The 14,389-nt window shown below is 38.2% G+C and overlaps 1 protein-coding gene across 1 annotated transcript; it reads left to right on the top strand.

The window, feature by feature from the left end:
* The first annotated feature begins 2,897 nt into the window (after positions 1-2,897).
* Positions 2,898-11,638, top strand: LOC139393238 (sialic acid-binding Ig-like lectin 9). The gene is made up of 7 exons (XM_071141712.1): positions 2,898-2,936; positions 3,104-3,173; positions 3,297-3,635; positions 3,937-4,266; positions 4,369-4,656; positions 6,303-6,414; positions 10,107-11,638. Exons 2-7 carry the CDS (start codon positions 3,107-3,109, stop codon positions 10,213-10,215), a joined length of 1,245 nt encoding a protein of 414 aa, XP_070997813.1. The 5' UTR covers positions 2,898-2,936; positions 3,104-3,106; the 3' UTR covers positions 10,216-11,638.
* The last annotated feature ends 2,751 nt before the right edge of the window (positions 11,639-14,389 follow it).

The raw sequence follows: 14,389 nt of genomic DNA, 5'->3' as shown, positions 1-14,389 counted from the left end.
CAGACTGCGATCCCAACACACACTGCAATACCCATGCCTTTTGTATTTACATGCAGTTTTATTTACCATAAGAAAGATTTATACAAGAAAATGTGTACATATTTAAAGATTGGCTGTTTGTAACAAGTACATGTGAATAATATTCCAAATGCCTTGCATTGGATAGAGATACACTTGCAATATCCTCTATCTTTTTTTAAACCCCTCTGTGGTCTGATGGATGAAGTCATTTCCCCAATACGCAAGATCTGCTGAGAAAAGGGTACTTACCTTAATATGAGTTAAAAACACATTCGCTGACATATTCTTCATTAACTCACAAGCATGCTGAATGCATTTATCATGAGCGACAGGTAGCCTACAGTTTAAAAGCGTTGAGACAGTAACTGAGAAGTTGCTAGTTTGATTAACCAAGTATCCAAAGTGGAAAAATCTGCGAAATAAGGTTTAATGTAGAAGACAGATTTTGGTTGAATGCATTCAGTTCCGCAACTGACTATGTATTCCGTTCATTATTAACATTAGAGGCTACTGGTTTGTACTCAATATACACTGCATGACCGGTTTGGGCCGTCCCCAAACTGTTTCCACAAAGTTGGATGCACAGAATCATCTAGAATGTCATTGAATGCTGTAGCGTTAAGCTTTCACTTCACTGGAGCTAAGGGGCATGGCCCGCACCATGAAAACAGCCCGATGCCATTATTTGTCCTCCACCAAACTTTACAGTAGGCACAATGCATTGGGGAAGGTAGCATTCTACTGGCATCTGCCAAACCCAGATATGTCCATCGGACTACCAGATGGTGAAGCATGATTCATCACTCCAAATAAAGCGTTTCCTCTGCTTCAGAGTCCAATGGTGGCGAGCTTTACGCCACTCCAGCCGACTCTTGGCATTGCGCATGAGGATTTTAGGCTTGTGTGCGGCTGCTTGGCCATGGAAACCCATTTCATGAAGCTCCCGATGAACAGTTCTTGTGCTGACGCTGCTTCCAGAGGCAGTTTGGAACTCGGTAGTGAGTGTTGCATCTGAGGACAGACAATTATTAGGCGCTACACGCCTACCAATTTGCGGCTGAGCCATTGTTGCTCCTAGACATTTCCGCTTCACAATAACAGCACGTATAGTTGACATGGCAGCTCTAGCAGGGCAGAAATTTGACGAACTGACTTGTTGGAAATATGACACCCTATGATGGTGTCACGTTGAAAGTCACTCAGCTCTTCAGTAAGGCCATTCTGCTGCCAATGTTTGTCTATGGAGACAAACATAGACAAACATGACTGTGTGTTCAATTTTTCCATTTGTCAGAAACAGGTGTGGCTGAAATAGCTGAATCCACTAATTTGAAGGGTTTCGACATACTTTTGAAAAAATAGTGTATTTTGTGATGATTTTATAGCTTATTCAAAATCAGCAGCAAATTAGATTGTTTTTCTTCCACAATCATTCACTTATACATTTATATCAGAACCACATTTGAAGAGTGATGATTCCTCTTTCACAGTTGCATTATTTTTTAAACGTTAAAAAAAATATTTGACCATTACTGCAATTCCTCTAAAAACAATATTACCGTAAAAGCCATTATGCCTTCTTGGTCTTCAACTCAGTTTCCCATTACATTTTTATTGTATTTTAACCAGACATGTTAGTGCATCTTCACAGAGTTTGACCAACCCTTACAACACTCTGTGGGCCCTAGTTTAGTTCCTCTTCACACTTTGAGACTGAGTTAAAGTGCTAAAGTTTTGCTATATTTGTTAGGTGGGGTTTAACTTCTCCTAAATACTTCCGTTTAAACTCTACACCATGTTCCCTGAAATATATCTGTTTCTGCTGTTGAAAAAGGGCATAAAGTACAGGTCTCCTGAGCAGGCCTCATGCTGCAGCAGGGACATTATAGCAAACTGTCTTTACAATACCTGCTATCGTGACTTTTATAAGGGATTCTAGATATGGCTTCATTTGGGCTCAATTCTGGTGGCATGAGCCTCAACCTGTTGGCTACTCCTGCAAATGCCTTCCAAAGTCTCTCATCAGTATGCACCAAACTACAGATACTCACACAGTTGGTACCTAAACTAAAAGCCTTGTAGAGTTGTTCTAGCCATTGTAAGTCATAGTCAAACTGAATGGAATTGAAATGAAAGTTAGGGTAAACCTAAAGTGGGTTAACAACTAAGTGAAACATACTCAACTGATGCATTTGGCACAATCGTTGTGACCAAACGGGGGTTTTCTGCACAAATATAATTACATAAGCGTTGGAAGCCTGCAGTGGTTGTTTGAACTCTTTATTGTATCACCAAAATATCAGCTATCACAACCATGGTGTCAAATGCGTCGTACATCAGTTGTACAACCTAAGTGTGTATGGGGGCCAAAGATATCTGTTGAGTCAGATATTAGTGAACTATTAGTAAAGATCAACCAGCAGCATAAAGTATAGTTGTATATGCTCTACCAATGACTTTTGGTTTGAATTTGGTTGTTTTTGTAATACATTGAGATGCACTAAAAATGCATTCCCAGGATAAAACTGACCAATGTGAACCATATGCACAGTTATTTTCATCTGAAATATGAACTGCCCTCATGCATTAGTTCAAAGACTAAACAAACAAGTATACCAAGGGCCTGAATGTTAATGCAGTATTTTAGGTTACTATGCTGACTTTAGTATATTCTACAACTGTTTCGAATTGTACTGACATTAACACAGTGTTGTACTGTGCAACAGTTTATATTGTTTCAACACAAAATTAGGTTGTGAAAAGGGGGAACTAAAGATAGATACTGACTCGACTCTGGCCTCTACAGATATTTTTACATTTCCCGCAGCCAGAAATGACAGAAAATATTTAGATATCTCCACCGAACAAAGAGAGCTAAGTGAGACAGACAGAGGGCTGGTACACAGTAGGGAGTGGTAAGTTGATTTATAACAATATAAACAAGTCATTAAGTCAGCATATTATGAAGTGATGAATCATTTGTGCATTTGGTTAGCTGTTGAGGGAAATAAATTGTATACTCTCTATTACAGCATAGATTTGTATCTCATAAATCCTGATTTCTTATGTCTTGTGATAAAAGAAGATGCTGGTTGAGATCTGCACCGTGGCTATCTGCTGGATCATAACAGCAAGTTGTAGTCAGTGCATAGGTACAGTATAATGCTCTATGACTTGACAAAAGAGTATAGTAACATGTTTTGGAATAAGATTACTCTCTTTGTAAGCTTTGGCGAGTCAATTGTTAAATGTATTACTATACTGGACATTTTTAGAGCCTCGTGAGACAGGTACAAACTTCTCCATCACAGTGACCCAAGACGTTACAGTAGAGGCTGGACGGTGCATTCCTATATCATGTAAATTCACGTACCCAGGCAACATTACTGAATACGTACGAAGAGTCTGGTTCAAAGGAGATGCACTTACACCTGTATTTGAAAAAGATGCAGAGGTGTGCGGTGTTGTTTGGCAGTCCCTGAGAGGTCCTGAAAGGTCTTGCAGCTTTTTCCTCGAAGACCAACAAGAAGGAGAAAGCGAGTATAGATTCAAGTTAACATGGGGAGGTGATCAAATGTATGTCTTTCCTGAGAGGGTACGAGTCTCAGTGTCTGGTACGTAAGAAACTATGTCAACAATATACTACTTTCCTTCTCTTAAGTCACACTACAGATTATAATGAGTATTACTGTATTGGTCTTTGCCTGATGAAAATATCACCTTATGTGTCCAAGTGAGAATAAATGTAGCCTACACACTCTGAATTCTAATCATGTTCAATTCCAACATATTTTGTCACTGATTCAGAACCTCCAAATGATAATAATCGTGTTCTTCACATCACAGCATAATCGGAATTAAAATGCTTGAAAAATGAATTGTCAAAGTGATCAAACTTTGCCAAATTCTGTTTAGCTCTAACCCAGAAGAAGCCCACTGTGGAGACACCCCCTCTCACAGAGGGAGAGAGGGCCACACTGACCTGCAAAGTATATTCACTCAAACTAAATGACCTCTGCCCGCAAAGACTGGAAGAAGATTTTGTTGGAATAGACTGGAGAGGGACAGAGAACTTAGGCATGTATTGGGGGATAATGGAGCCATCAACAGCAGAGAATACATTCAGTGTGAATAAGTTGTATTTCACTCCTAAATCCGAACATCACAACATCAACCTCACATGTATGGGCATCTACAAGAAGGCCAACATTACTGTGGAGAAAACGGTGACTTTAACAGTAAAATGTACATTCACCTTTCAGAGCATTCCCTCATTATCAAAATACATTACAGTACTTACTCTTCAAGTCTCTGTTAGGTAAACAAGTATTTATTTGTCTTCCCTAGACCGTCCCAAGTTCCTGAATGGCTCGGTGTGTGTGGTCCAGGCAGAGGTCCTGACCTGTGTGTGTGTCAGTCAGGGGGTTCCCTTACCAGTGATTGCTTGGCCAATGTTAGGGGTCTATATTAGTTACAGTGTCATCGTCTCCAGGAGTGCCCAAACCGTGACCAGCACCATCACCATGTCTGCCTCAGAATACAAGAACAGCAGCATGGAGTGTGTCAGCAGAAATGTAATTGGCCAGACCGAGATGGAATTCCCCGTACTACACCAAGCTGAAGGGAGCCTGACACGTAAGTTCTTCAGTTGAACATTCTATGTATGTATAGGACTAGTGTTACATTTTACAATTTGAGTGAAGATGAATCACTAATTCATTTCTGCTCAAATTCAGCTCAAATCACACCGACAAGGACGATGACATTTTCATCGTGCAAAAGTTGTGTCAAGTGCAAAATTCACCATTCATCTCATTATAATGTGGCAATGTGTTAATTTTGAACTTTTCTTCAACAATGTTTGTAATAAATAGGTGACTACTCAGTATATGCTGTTTATACTCAGTTTATGCAGAGTTGAAAAAACTATAGTTTCATGATCACCTCTTTATAAAGCACATTGTTTCATGGTTCGGGCTAGGCCCTTTAGTTCCAGTGAAGGGAAATCTTAACGCTACAGCATACAATGACATTCTAGACGATTCTGTGCTTCCAACTTTGTTGCACGTTTGGGGAAGGCCCTTTCCTGTTTCAGCATGACAATGCCCCAGTGCACAAATCGAAGTCCATACAGAAATGATTTGTTGAGATCGGTGTGGAAGAACTTGACTGGCCTGCACTGAGCCCTGACCTCAACCCCATCGAACATCTTTGGGATGAATTGGAACACCGATTGCGAACCAAGCCTAATCACCCAACATCAGTGCTCGACCTCACTAATGGTCTTGTGGCTGAATGGAAGTATGTCCCTTCAGCAATGTTCCAACATGTAGTGGAAAGCCTTCCCAGAAGTGGAGGCTGTTGTGGAGGCTATCATAGCAGCAAATGGGGGACCAACTCCATTTTAAAGCCCATGATTTTGGAATGAGATGTTTGACGAGCAGGTGTCCACTTACTTCTGGTAATGTAGTGTATGTCAGATACCACATTTCCATCCACAGTTTTTATGATAGTAAAGTCATACCGGATTTTTTAAAAAGTATGACATCTGTGATGGAAACAGGAAGTTTCGATACAATTTTATAAATGCAGACAGATCATTTGTTCGTTTGACATGGTGGGATATCTATGTGAGAAATGGCAGTGGAAACACCTTTATTGAAATAACCACCATAATATCGAAGTATAAACTTGGACTCAAGCAATGATATGGTGTGTGGTCCTCCACTACGATTCAGGAAACCATGCAGTTTATTAGGCTACAAATGAAATCAATGATGAACTTCACAGGGTGGTGCACGGTTATCCTGATGCTACTTTGAAATAAATATCGAGGGTCTTATTCTAATGACATGATCGTTGCTTGACTGCCTTTTGACGAAGAGAAATATTCTCGCTCCTATCCATGATAATTTCATCATGTAGACTAGCCAACCAGCACAGCCTTCCCACACTGTATATGTGAGCTGTTAGTCTTTATGCCTGTGCCAAAATCAGATTAGGCACATTTGCTATTTACCGCAACAGTTTTTTTGACAAAACTATCGCTAAAGTTATTAGGTAAATTACGACTTAAGTGAAAAACAACATTTTGTCTGGACTGCGTCATCACACACAGATTATATCTGAAACAAGTTAGTTTGCACATTTGATTCTGCATGAAAATCTGTCGCCAATTGGATGGAAACCTAACTAGTGGGGTAAAGAGTAAAAAGTAGAATAGTGTTGGATCAATTAAACAAAGTGTTTTTGTACCAATGAATTTGTATCACTTCCCATAGATATCCCTGGGTCAGAGAAGAGGGATGTTGCAGTCTTTCCCTGGATAATCGTTGGCTTGTCCCTCAGCCTTAATGTGGCCCTCCTTGTCTATCTGACCAGCGCTTGTAAATGGTAAGAAAACATTACAATCCCACTGTTTCGTACATGAGGACATACGGCATAAATTCAGGTGGCATAAAATGCTTATCATTGTTATACTGAGCTTTTTTTTAATCAAAAAGTTAAGCAAGGTACGACTGTCTGAGCGAGGTAAATTCAGCTTTGGAAAATGTACCCAAATCTCATACTTGAGTAAAAGTAAAGATACCTTCATAGAAAATGACTCATGTAAAGTACTACTTGAGTAAAAGTCTAAAAGTATTTGGTTTTAAATATACTTAAGTGTCAAAAGTAAAAGCCCTCTCGGGTGGCGCAGTGGTCTAAGGCACTGCATCGCAGTATTAGTTGTGCCACTAGAGATTCTGCGTTCAAGCGCAGGCTCTGGCACAGCTGGCTGTGACCGGGAGACCCATGGGGCGGCGCACAACTGGGCCAGCATCGTCCGGGTTAGGGGTTTGGCCGGCAGGGATGTCCTTGTCCCAACACGCACTAGTGATTCCTTTGGTGGACCAGGTGCAGTGCACGCTGACACAGTAGCCAGGTGTACAGTGTTTCCTCTGACACATTGGTGCGGCTGGCTTCCGGGTTAAGTTGGCATTGTGTCAAGAAGCAGTGCAGCATGTTTGGGTTATGTTTTGGAGGATGCACGGTTCTCGACCTTCACCTGAGTCTGTACTTGGAGTTGCAGCGATGAGACAAGACTGTAACTACCAATTGGATAGCACAAAAAAGGGTTCAAAAATATATATTTAAAGTACAAACACATCTAAAATTCATTATATTAAGCAAACCAGGCCGCACAATTGTCTTGTTTTCTTTATTTACGGATAGCCAGGGTCACACTCCAACACTCAGACATAATTTACAAACAAAGCATTTGTGTTTTAGTGAGTCCGCCAGATCAGTGGCAGTAGGGATGACCAGAGATGTTCTCTTGATAAGTGTGCGAATTTGACCATTTTCTGTCCTGCTAAGCATTCAAAATGTAACTAGTCCTTTTAGGGGTCAGGGAAAATGTATGGAGTAAAAATACATCATTTCCTTTAGGAATGTAGTGAAGTAAAAGTAAAAGTCATCAAAAATATGAAAACTAAAGTAAAGTACAGATACCCTCAAAAAGTACTTAAGTAGTACTTTCAAGTATTTTTTACTTCAGTGCTCTAGACAACTGGTTAAATTATAATCAAGGAAAACTTTTTAGCTCTGTTTGGCTAACTGAAAGTTGCAACTAGAGAACGCCTAACCTCTCTAACCGCCTAGCGGAGAGTTGCCAGTTCTAATGCCTGGTCCGATGGGAAAAGTCTGGTGGAAAGTCAACTAGCAACCGGAGGGTTGCTGGTATCAAATCCTTGATGCCATTGCCTGCGGTTGTGCCCTTGAAAATCACCACATAACAACAGCTCCCCAAAACAACAGCCCCCGTCCAGTTCCAGCTAAGCAGACTAACGTTATATAGCTAATTCATTTGCTAACTATCATACAGTAGGCGTATATTAATAATGATATATTTAATATAAGTAGACATGCACTCGTAATTGACTGTAGTGCATATACAGTAAAGCACCCACAAGCTACCGATGGCTGAAAACACAATCATCGCGGGACGAACGAGTGACAAATTTCCGGCCAAGGGTGGTCCATTTAAAAATCATCCCTTCATCCCTCGCCCCTTTCTCTGCAAGTGTATACTCGTCAGACGTCATAATACGTCATTAGAAGTGTCCACTTAATTTGAAGGCTGAGAGGATAGGATTTGTCTTTTAAGTGTTCGGACTACAGGCCATATCCCCTCAGCCCTCCAATTACACTTACAGGGCAAGGGGCGAGGAAGGAAGGAATGATTCTTAAAAACTTCATGATGCACCTATCCCGTTAGCGGAATCATTTTCGTCAACATCCGCTGAATTTCAGAGCTCAAATTCAAATTAAATTACTAAAAATATAAAATGTTCATGAAATGACAAGTGCAATATAGCAAAACACAGCTTAGCTTGTTGTTAATCCACCTGGCATGTCAGTTTTCAATAAAGCTTTTCGGCAAAAGCATACCAAGCGTTTATGTAAGGACATCTCTCTCAGTAGACAAAATATTACAAACAGCTAGCAGCCAAGGTCACAAAAGTCAGAAAAGCAATGAATGAAATCGCTTACCTTTGATGATCTTCGGATGTTTGCACTCACGAGACTCCCAGTTACACAATAAATGTTCATTTTGTTCCATAAAGATTATCTTTATATCTAAAATACCTCCATTTGGTTGGCGCGTTATGTTCAGAAATCCACAGGCTCGAGCGGTCACGACATCGCAGACGAAAATTCCAAATAGTATCCGTAATGTTCGTAGAAACATGTCAAAAGTTTTTTATAATCAAGCCTCAGGTTGTTTTTACAATATATAATCGATAATATTTCAAACCGGGACTGTAGCTTCTTCAATAGGAGAGAGAGAGAAAATGGCTGCTCCAAGCTGTTGCGCATGAAAACACTGCTGGCACCCAGCCATCCCCTTACGCGATGTGATCTTTCTCGCTCATTTTCCAAAATAAAAGCCTGAAACTATGTCTAAAAACTGTTCACACCATGGGGAAGCCATAGGAAAAGGAATCTGGTTGATATCCCTTTAAATGGAGCGAAGGCAAGCTATGGAACAAAGAGCTTTCAGGAAAAACAACACTTCCGGGTTGGATTTTTCCTCAGGTTTTCGCCTGCAATATCAGTTCTGTTATACTCACAGACATTATTTTGATGGTTTTGGAAACTTTAGAGTGTTTTCTATCCTAATCTGACAATTATATGCACATTCTAGATTCTTGGCCTGAGAAATAGGCAGTTTCATTTGGGTATGTTTTTCATCCAAACATCAAAATACTGCCCCCTACACTCAAGAGGTTTAAATGGACCGCCCTAGCTCGTAAATTCGTCACTCGTTCATTCCAAGATAACTGCCACCGGTAGCTTGTGGGTGCTTTATATGCACAACTGTCAATTAGGATTGCACGTGTACTTACATTAACTATAGAATAATTAATATACACCTACTGTACTAAGCTAGCAAATTAATTAGCTACCTTACATTAGCCTGCCTAGTTACTTCTGAAGAAGGAAACATTTTTATTTCTGCAATTTCCAAAAGCTAACCAAACAAAAACATGATTACTTTTATGAGACGTGTTTGTTCGTTAGTAGCACAATTTCTAACTTATTTACAAGAGTTTTTACTTACACTTGTATGTTGACTCCATATTGATGTTGAGGTTCTAAGTTTTGGCTGACTTTTCTTACAATCATTGCGAATTGAGTTATGGGGCGTTTCAGGCTCTGAAGTCAACATAATTGTACACTCGCAAACTCCATTAAAAACGAGGGCTGAGGGGCTTACGTTGCAAACTTCCCTTGGCTAATCATTTGGACCGATGACAAATATGGCCGCAGGGGCTGAGGGTTTAGGGGCCGAGGGCTATCTATCTCCCTTGAGTTTGAAACGCTACCCACCTCTCCAACATGTTTATGTATGTGTGTCTTTCAGGGGTTGGGTTAAAAGAGGTTGGACCTTGTGTGCAACTGACCATTAAAGAGATCTTATTCTTAAATAACAGGTTGCAACATATTGTACAGTAGATGTTTCCTTTATGTTATTATTTTCAGTTCTGCACAAATTGACCCTAAAATCATCTCAGAGAACAATGTTTTTGTGACTTAAATAGCAAAAAGGGTGGACAGAAGAGAGCTAAAGAAGAAGATAGTACCTACATCTCATTGGACAAGGCAGACGTGTCTCCTGAATATGACATCATCTCCCCGAATCCCCATTGATCCTCTGCTTGTGATAAACTTCTACTTTATTTTAGCGTTTGGTTTTGGCTTGATTTTGCTCTTTTATTTCAATTTCAATTATTTTCTATTGCTATACTTTTTTTGTTGTTGCTTGAGCCCTGAAAACATTTTGACGTGAATGAATTCAACCTATTTTCTGAATAATGTCTCAAGATTTATGCACAAAAAAATAACTAAATTGTAAGAGTTTTTCTGTAAAAGCACATACGGAAGCTACAAGTTCGTGTTATCTTCCACATGTTCAACTATGTTAATCAAAATGGTATGCAGATAATCAAGGGACCACAGTATGGAATGCCGTTTGGGTATTTCCGTGTCAAAAAAGATACACATCAAATAACACTATTTGACACATTGAATAAGCTTTTAATTTGACATGTCAAATAAAACAGTTTAATTGTAGAATGTTGTGTTGGACCGCAACTTCTGGGCTAGCAGCTAGCTTTAGCTTAGTCCCTAGCAAGAGCCACATGTTGTTCGCCTGTTGAAATTGAACTTCAGTTCATGACAAGAAATAGCTAGCCAGCTCCTAAACCCTGGTGCCCAAAGTTAACGTTATATATTGCCAGCTAGCTTCATGAGGCTCGACCAGACCGGGTTATGTGTTGTGAAGCTAGCCACAATAAGGAGTAGGCATAATAGTGGAATTTGCGATTTGACTTCAAAATAAAAGTTCCTCTTTGAAAGTGATGCAGAAGGTAACAACTGGTGGAATCATGCCATATTACCATGTTATTAAACAAGGTTGGAATGTGAAGCAATGAAATGGGGTATCAGTCTACTCGGTGACACCCACAGAACACGACTGTGAAGAGTTTACTCAAATATTAGCGTTGTAGCTCTTATTGCGGGACTGTGACTGTGTGAAATCGCCACCCAAGTCAGCCTATTGTGTGTATTGACATTCATATTGTACTGTACAGCTTTACCTAAGGATTGGGGATCAATGAAATAGGGTATCAGTCTACTCAATACCCAATATATTTTTTCACAACGTCCTCCTCAGAGTTATCAGACTCCAAAACATCCACACAGTATTGTTTTTCCTCTGGAATAGTGTTCAATACACATAGCTTGACAATAAATGTGTCTCAGTTCAGTTGTTTCAGAGTCCAGCAATAAGAGCTACAGTACGACAATAATGTTCTCTGGGTGTCCTGAGTAGACTGAGACCCCATGTCATTGATCCACAATCTATAGGTAAAGCTGTACTGTGAAATAAGTATTTTTTTAAAGTTTTAATTCACTTTTATTTAACCGGGTATGCCAGTTGAGAACAAGTTCTCATTTACAACTGCGACCTGGCCAAGATAAAGCAAAGCAGTGCGACAAAAACAACAACAGAGAGTTACACATAAACAAACGCACAGTCAATAACACAAAAGAAAGAAAAATAGAAAAAGTTATTTACAGTGTGTGCAAATGTAAAAATAATTATACAAATATATATGAAATATATATGAAGAAAACTGATATATACAAGGGACGAGACAAGACAATCAAAACAGACATCCCCACTGCTAAGCCACCTTGGTTTAGTATGCCCCCAATGCAATTCTAAAGTATAATCCATCCAGTGTGATTTCAACAGATTTTTGTCAAATTAACAAATTATTGTCTTTTGTTGATTTTATATAATAGCATTCCAACCTCTTTTGGCATCATATATTCAATTATGGCATAATTCTACTATTTGTATTAATTTGCATCACTGTCAATGACATACATTTATTTTGAAGGGTAACCGCAAAATCCACTATTGTGGCTAATTCTTATTGTGGCTAGCTTCACATAGATGGGCCCGACCACCATTAATCAAATAAGGACTGTCTTATAAATTAGGGTTATTTTAGATGATGACACCTAGCTATATAGTTAGCTAGCTACTATAGCTACAGAAAACAGATTATTTCATTTTGCTATGTTTTTGAGGAAGAACATTGTTTGCATCCATGAGCTAGCTAGCTTTTTTTATGACCAGCACTGTAGGTGCGCAGTGACAACTTTACCAGCATCTTTTATATTATTTTGTATAAAATATATGTTTTATTCATAATACAAAATCAACTTACATTGCTACATTAAACATACATCAAACAAGAAAATACTCAAACATACAAAAAATCTATTAAAATAATTTAAAAAATAAACATTTTTAGTGCAATTGTATTAACTCTGAAAATATCTTATTATAATGATTCAGGAATATGTTATTCTTGTTGTTATTCACTAGGGTTAATGTTTTAATAAGATAATTTAATTCAATCAGAAAAATGTGTAATTTTGGTATAGAATTTTGGAATTTTTGTTTGTGTATAAAGTATTTGGCAAAAATAATTTAAAAAATAACAATCATTTCAGTGGTCTTGTTATCATTGCAATAGTAACATATTATATCTTTCATGTCAAAAACATAGGCAGTGATCATAATGGTAAATAAGTATTTTGCAAAGTTTTCCATAAATTCTAACACAAATTTACATTCAAAGAACAAGTGAGACAGATTCTAATCTTCTTTTTCACAGAAAATGCATATATCATCAATTGGACATCATAGAATTACATGGATATATCTTATGTAAAATTTTGAAGTGCACTTCCTTTACTTTGTTTGGTATACAGTATTTGTAAGGCCTTAACCATGGATTTTTCCAAACAATGTCAGGAATAAGCATGTTCCAGAAAAACCTTCCTCTCGGTGTAAGTTGGTTTTGTGAATTAAGAATTTGTCTTATATATTTATTAGAACACGATCCCTCAAGAAAGCCCACGCTTTCCAATCTGAGTTCTGGATAAACTTTGTGATCATTTCTACAATGAAGATGAGTTTTCATAAGTGTAGTTAGACCACTGGGAACAGCTTTGATCACAGAAATGAACTCTCTGAAAGGTATTGGAAACTCTTCCAATGTTATAAATTGTTCATATGTGAGAATATTACCCTTGTTGTCTAAAACATCAGGAACAAAGTCAATATTCCTCTCATGCCAGCTGTGGTAGAACAATGACTTATTCCTTACAGTTATGTCTGAATTATTCCACAAAAGAGCTTTATGTGGGGAAAAATTGTGCAGGAAACATATTTTCCAGGCCATTAAAGCATGTTAGTGAAACCTAGCCAATTTAGCAGGTAATCTTTCAGGAATAGAATTACATTGCAGTAAAAATTGAAGACCTACAATTTATTAAACACATTATTTGGAATGAAATACCATATTGAATCAGTATTGATCAAACATGTTTTCAACCAGTTTATCTTGAAAGTGTTATTTACGTCAACAAAATCCAACACTTCTAGACCGCCTTCAGCTCTTTTGTTTGAAAGAACAGATTTTTTTAGTCCGTGAGACTTATTTTTCCAGATGAAGTCAAGAAAGGTCTTATTAATCTCTTTATAAGTAGCTGGATTTACACATACAAATAATGAGGGGTACACAAAACGAGACAGTCCCTCTGCCTTGGACAGAAGTACTCTCCCAAGTATAGAAAGATCTCTTTGTAGCCAATAATTAAATATATTTTTAGTTCAAATTCAAATGTTGTCTGACTAAGTGGTTTTTTGACAGATGTATTCCTAAATATTTAACAGGAATATATCATTTACAGGAATATTTTCTCTTTCTTTATCACCCGAGTCAAATAAACATAAGATTTCACATTTAGAAACATTCAGCATTAATCCTGATGCAATAGAAAATGCAGTTATAGCATTAAGGGCATGGGCGACCTGGTCTTTGTCTCTTAAGAAAAGAGTAGTATCATCAGCCAGTTCGGAGATTTTGATTTCTTTGTTAAAAATGGTTAAGCCATACAAATTTGCATTATTCAGAATATCTAGAGATAGAAGTTCCACAACCAAAATGAATAAAAATGGCAAAATTGGGCATCCCTGTCGTACACTTCTGTTGATACTGAATCTTTTGGAAGTATTAGGGTTTAGTAGCACAGAACTATTTATATCTTTGTAAAACATGCAAATTACTTTAATACAATTTTCACCAAATCCAAAAGGTTTAAGAGACCTAAAAAGAAATTCATGTTCAATTGTGTCAAAGGTTTTACAGAAGTCCAAAAATAGGACAACCGCATCTGAGTCAATTGCATCTGAATAATCTATAAGGTCCAAGACTAAACGAATGTTAGAGCTTATGTG

This window comes from Oncorhynchus clarkii, chromosome 3 (assembly GCF_045791955.1).
Source record: "Oncorhynchus clarkii lewisi isolate Uvic-CL-2024 chromosome 3, UVic_Ocla_1.0, whole genome shotgun sequence".
NCBI classification, from domain to species: domain Eukaryota; kingdom Metazoa; phylum Chordata; class Actinopteri; order Salmoniformes; family Salmonidae; genus Oncorhynchus; species Oncorhynchus clarkii.
The sequence above is the reverse complement of the archived record's forward strand: the minus strand, read 5'-3'. Positions and strand labels throughout refer to the sequence as shown.

Coding starts and splice junctions, on each gene's coding strand:
- LOC139393238 (XM_071141712.1), top strand. CDS start 3,107: ATGCTGGTTGAGATCTGCACCGTGGCTATCTGCTGGATCATAACAGCA. Junction 3,174..3,296: donor AAGTTGTAGTCAGTGCATAG/GTACAGTATAAT, acceptor GGACATTTTTAG/AGCCTCGTGAGACAGGTACA. Junction 6,415..10,106: donor CTGACCAGCGCTTGTAAATG/GTAAGAAAACAT, acceptor TGACTTAAATAG/CAAAAAGGGTGGACAGAAGA.